The 5,775-nt window shown below is 44.8% G+C and overlaps 1 protein-coding gene across 1 annotated transcript in view; it reads left to right on the forward strand.

Annotated features, from left to right (window-relative positions):
- The window catches only part of WFDC6 (WAP four-disulfide core domain 6), an 11,015-nt gene extending 5,405 nt beyond the window's left edge, over window positions 1–5,610 (forward strand). Inside the window, 3 exon segments of the mRNA XM_011983835.1 lie at window positions 1,725–1,810; window positions 1,812–1,857; window positions 5,304–5,610. Of these exon segments, the coding sequence (XP_011839225.1) occupies window positions 1,725–1,810; window positions 1,812–1,857; window positions 5,304–5,308 (137 nt within the window). The 3' untranslated portion in view covers window positions 5,309–5,610.
- Window positions 5,611–5,775: the final 165 nt, after the last annotated feature.

Consider the following 5,775-nt stretch of genomic DNA (forward strand, 5'->3'; position numbering starts at 1 on the left):
AAAACATAAGAATAGACATGTCAGGAGAAGTGTGAAATTAGAAAGAAGGAAGAGAGTTAGCATACTCTTAACCTCCAAACTCCCCCTGGGAAATGGGAGACTCTGGAGTTAAACCTCCCCTTCTGCTAAGAGAGCCTGGAAAGCGCAAGACAAGATGTGCCCTCTTTCCCTGGTAGACCAGAAAGCCTCAGATTGCTGAGGATCAGGAGTCACCTATCAAGGCCCCCTTACCCCAGGTAGTCCCACTGATGGCCTCAGGGATCTGGTGTTCCTGACGGGGGAGTCTGGCTGGCTTGTCTCCATGACTGTCTCTTGGAGTGCTGGGGCACACCAGGGCAGGCAAAGCGCAGAGGTAGGAGCTGCTGAGCAGCGTTTCTTAGTTTTGGTGCCATCAACCAGGCTAGTAGTTCCTAAAATGGGACTCTGAGGACTTCTGCCAATCCTGGTACCATTCTTCCTTCTGGGGGATGTCCAGAAACCTGGGCACGCTGAAGGGATCTTTGGCAGTAAGTACTGGGGACTCAGTCCTTGAAATGGAGAAAGGAAACTTGGTGTGGAGGAAGGAACAAAGAATAATTTTGCAGTTGAGAAATTATTTTCTCCACCTGTGCCTGGGATTCCGGGTGGGAAAGAGGGAAGCTATTTGGAGTCTCTTGGTAAGAGACTCCCTTGGTGAATATAGGCATCTGAATCTGTGGCAACTGACTCCTTGCTGACGTTCTAAAAGGTTCTTGCTGGAGGTGCCTGGACCTAGAGCTCATGAAATGAACTAAGAAAGAGTAGTAAGCCCAAGGAAGTCGCCCATAAGAAAAACAGGCTGTTCCCCACAACACCAACTGTGTTAGCTTCCAGATGTTCTCATTGCAGCCCCCACAGCCATACCCACTGAGGACCCTGGCCTTTGGGGTAAAGAATGGTCTCCAGAAGTCCCTTGGAATGCTGAAATGTGAAGACTCACAATTAGCAGCTAACTGTACTGAGCACTGAAAATTAGTGGTTGAAAGTGAGCGCTCAGGAGCCACACATTATAGGTTCAAATCCTGGCTCCATCCCTGAGTAGCTGTGTGACCTTGGGCAAATTCACATAACCTCCTTATGCTTCCAATTCTTCTGTTTATAAAATGTGAATATTAAGAGTGCTTACCCATAGATATGTAATGAGGATTAAGGAGAAAAGGCAGCTCACAGTCAGTGCTTCATCCGTATTACTCATTGTTACGTCATGTTGCCCCGGGAAGTTTGACTAAGGCTTGTCAAACTGTGTTGCGTTAGTCTTCAAAGCAACCCTACGGGCAAATGAGGAAATCAAGACTCAGAAGTGCCTGGCACACCAAGGGTGGCCCAGAATTCAAAAGCCAAGCTATCTGATGCCAGAAATGTTGATCTCAATCATCGAGAGCCACAGCGCCTTCTGGGGGAGCAACCAAGCACAGCAAGGCTGAGTGACCAGAATAGTCTTAGAGGAGTGCATTTTTCTCCCAGGAACCTCGTAGATGGTGTGGATAGAGGGTAGGGGTTGGTTTAGGGATTCGATGGTGAGTTGTTATGGGGTTGGGGATGTGGGCAGTGTTGGGAAATTCCTGAGCTACCTGAGGGCCACTACCTTTTGGGGACAGGTGAAGTGGAAACAAGGTTCTTTAACTCTGCAGGGGTGCCCTGGGCTTGGAGAGGGGGAGCACTGGCTTCTTTAAGGCCTCGAGGGAATATATCTTCCCTTGCCTTAGAGCTGTGTCCCAAAATCAAAGTAGAATGCGAAGTGGAAGAAATAGACCAATGTACCAAACACAGAGATTGCCCAGAAAACATGAAGCGTTTGCCTGTTCAGCTGTGGAAAGAAATGTTTAGACCTCAGACAAGGTAACTCAGATGCTTCCTAAATTTCCCAGTGCCCTCACCTCCTATCTCCACCTGCACTGCACTAACTCTGTCTCCTGGTTCACTGATGGTTAGTCTCTGACCTAGAGTTTAGGTACATCTTCTACTTGACACAAATCTGTCAGTCCTGGACTTGGGAGACACGGATTTTATTTCATTTTTTCCTCTATTTTGGTATGCGATATGTAGTTTTCCTTTCTGGATCTCAGTTTCCCTTTCCATAAGACAGGTGTTGATATTGGACCACATGGTCTCTTGGCTACTCTTCAGTGATTCTTGAGATGCCAAATAGTCACCGAAGTCTCATCAAATGCCAACATTGTGTCAGGTTATGTGATAGCTATAAGAGACAGGTATATAATCTGTATTTCCTGGCTTTTTTCTCCAGGCCTCTCTGTCTATATAAATCCAGGATGCCTTCCCTGACCGCCTTAGACCACCTACACTCTTTCTTCTCTGCTCGTATTATTGAACTCTAAAGAAGACCATCAAGGACTATTCATTCATTCTATTCATTCAACAAATATTGATTGGTGCCCGTGACAGCCATGATGGGTTCCACTTGTTCATTGTGGCCAGGAAGGTCAGAAAAGGTTTTTCTGGGAAAGATATCCATGATTTAAGATCTGAAAGATGAGTACTTAGACCAAAAATGGGAAGAAATAGCCTTTCAGGCACAGGTAATAGCATGTACAAAGGCTCTGTGGCAGGAGGCAGCATGTTCAGGCCTAGAAAGGCTGGAAAGCAGAGAGTGAGCAAGAGAAAAGAAAGAGGAAGCTGGTAGTGTATATTCAGGGCAACTTGAATCTGTACTCCCAAGTGGCCATCCTCAAGTTTTGGGCTCAAATAAACACCCTACTTAATCATATTTTCTGAATCTTGTTACTTTAGGTTGGCATACCTTTCAAGACAATAACTAGCTTTTCAGTGCTTTGACAAAACCTCAAATGTGTGGCCTTCCAACCAGGCATCCGTGGTTTCATATTGTTCAAGCATTTGTTGCATCCCTATGGATTGCAGCTCTCCGTAAGTTCGCTGTTGCTGGACCAAGAAATAAGGCATACACAGATTTCTACAGAAATTGTAATTCTATAAAAGATTTTCAGGAGATGGTGAAGGCTGGTATCTTTCAGAGTGCAAAGTGATTTTGGAATTGAAATGATTTCTTTGGGTTAAAGTTTGCCACTGACTTGTGTTCCTGAAACATGAAGCATGAATATGTGGGCTGACAAATAGTCTCTCTTGATAAAGAAACATGTAACAAATTTTAAAAAGAGAGAAAGATGAAGCTGGGCTAGATGGGGAAAGGAGAGCTGGTAAGAGATCTGGTCTTGATTCTAACAGCAATGGATTAACCTATGTTCAAATCCCTTACCATCTGTGTGGTCATAGGAAAGTTATTTAGCCTCTCTAAACCTTAGTTTCCTCATCTGCATAATGAGAACAATAAGAGGACCTACTTTACAAGATTAAATGTTAGTAGATGTCAACTACTAAGAATAGTGCCTGACACTAATCAGTGCTATAATTGTTGTTTTGTCATGCTTCAGACTATGAGGTTCTAAAGAACTCTATTTGTACCTCATAGCACTATGGGCAAAATAATTGCTCAATAAATGCTTAAGATCAGGGTAGATTTGAGTTTCGGGGTTTTTTTTTCTGTGACTACTCCTGAAGCATCCTCTCTATGCCAAATTACCTGCTAGAAACTGCTGTATCAAGATGGCATAAGATGCAACTCCCTTTCAAAAACCTCACATTCTCATGGAGGAATCAGAAAATGTGAACAAGAAAGTACATGGAAATGATAAATGTGTGTGCAAGATTGAGAGGCAACAAAGAAAAGCAAGGAGTAAAGAATGAATCCAGGAAAGACTGCATAAAAGAGTCAATGTCTGGGAAGGGTTTTAAAGAATGAACAAGAGTGCACTTAGCAAGAGAGGTCTGGATATGTCAGGCATGTGCAAAGGCACAGGGTGTGTAAGAACATGCTATTTTTAGAGCATAATTTGGGAAGTTGGGTGTTGGGGCAGCATAAGAAATAAAGTTGGAGAGGAGGAGGAGAAAATGGATTCTGAAGTCCCTCTGGGTTTGGTAGAACTTTATCCTGTGCCCAGCAGATCTGCCATTCTGGAAACCAATGTCGAGCAGATTGCAGAAGTCTTGGAGATCAGCTGGTAGCCTTTCATGGAAGTCCTTGCAAAAGATAATGATGCTCGAATTAAGAAAGCGGCAGAAAGGAAATAAAGGAGAGCTATTTAGGAGGCAAAATCAGCCAGATTTAGTGTTCAGATGTTGGGGAGGCAAGGAAAAAGAAGCCATGTGATGTCACAGCTGTTCCTTCCAACAGCCCTGTTAGGCGAGCACGTTGGGATTTTGCATTCTCATCTTACAGATGAGGAAGTCAAGGACCAGAGAGGTAAAATGAGTGGTCAAGGTTCACACTGAATTGGGAGCAGAGCCCCGAGCCAAATTTGCTTCTCAGCAGAGACAAAGAGAGCGGTGGTCAGAGAAAGGGAGAGATGGACATACTCCAGGGAGACAGGCACCCAAACAGCTCTGTTCTGTGATCTCCCTGCAGGTATATGCAGTATGCCACAGGAGGCTGGCCCCTGCCTGGCCTCCATACCACGTTGGTGGTACAATAAAAAAACAAAACAAAACAAAACAAAAAACCCTAAGATCTGCTCCAAATTCATCTATGGCCGTTGCCAGGGGAACAATAACAACTTCCAAACTGAAGCTATCTACCTGGTCACCTGCAAAAAATACCATAAGTCCCGGAGGTCCCAGTCTCCTGTGCTCACCAAGGCCACACTGGGAGGTCTGGGTGTTGGCTGGTCTATTCCAAGACCTAGGTGGGCCTGGGGATGACAAAACCAGCTCTAATGCAGAAGTATAAGTAGAAGGATATTTTGGGAAAGAGGGTGGGAAGGGAGGGATTAGTCAAAGGGATATTGGCAAGTATGAGGTGAGCAGTGGGTGTAGAGAGAAAACAGAAGTGGTGGAGTATCCCAGACCAGGTCAGACGGAAGCCCAGTAAACCCAGCCCAGCCCTGGGCACCATTCATCAGTCAATCATTATTGGCCTTTACTTCTCACTAAGCCTTGTTGTTACTTCTCTTCCTTTTAAAGGTTATTTTTAACCAGGGCAACCACATACTTTATTGGCCAAACCAAATCACTTTTGAAAGTGTCTCAAGGTGAGGTGCCATTAATTATTACACTGGGACAACAGGCATAAACTGGGACTCTACTGGACAAGTCAGAACCCATGATCATTCTAGGATCCCCTAAACTCACCCTCATTCCGTTCCTGCCCAAAGATGTAAAAATGATCCCACCTCCTTTTTCCCATTATGTGCAAGATTTGGTTCCTAATGTGGTCAGGGTCCAAGCATCTCACCCTTTAATCTTCTACCTCACAGGTTAGCCTTACTTTATACCATAAGGAGGAGCCTGAATAACCTCCAGGATTTGGATCATAATCCAGGCCTCTCTCCACGTGTGCCTGATTGATGCTCCAAATTGGCTTCCACGGGCCAAACCTTGGCTGTTGCAGAAACTGAACTCCAGGAATTGCTTACACCCTTTCTTCCAGTGTAGCCTATCTTCAAACACAATGCTCTTCCCCTTGACCACTTCTCAGTATGAAACTCTATGTCTTCAACTTTCAGAACCCCCATTTATTCATGTGAAGGCTTCAGTTGCCTTAATAAAGCGCTCTGTGGGGTCTGATTTCTCTGAGGCTGAATAATTCACATCTTCAATATGCTGATATTGACATATACTCACATCTTTCTATATGTAATTTTCAGAGAACAAGAAGCCATTGCAAGCCGGGCGAGGTGGCGGGCGCCTGTAGTCCCGGCTACTCGGGAGGCTGAGGCAGGAGAATGG

Source organism: Mandrillus leucophaeus, unplaced genomic scaffold (assembly GCF_000951045.1).
Source record: "Mandrillus leucophaeus isolate KB7577 unplaced genomic scaffold, Mleu.le_1.0 Scaffold255, whole genome shotgun sequence".
NCBI classification, from domain to species: Eukaryota; Metazoa; Chordata; class Mammalia; order Primates; family Cercopithecidae; genus Mandrillus; species Mandrillus leucophaeus.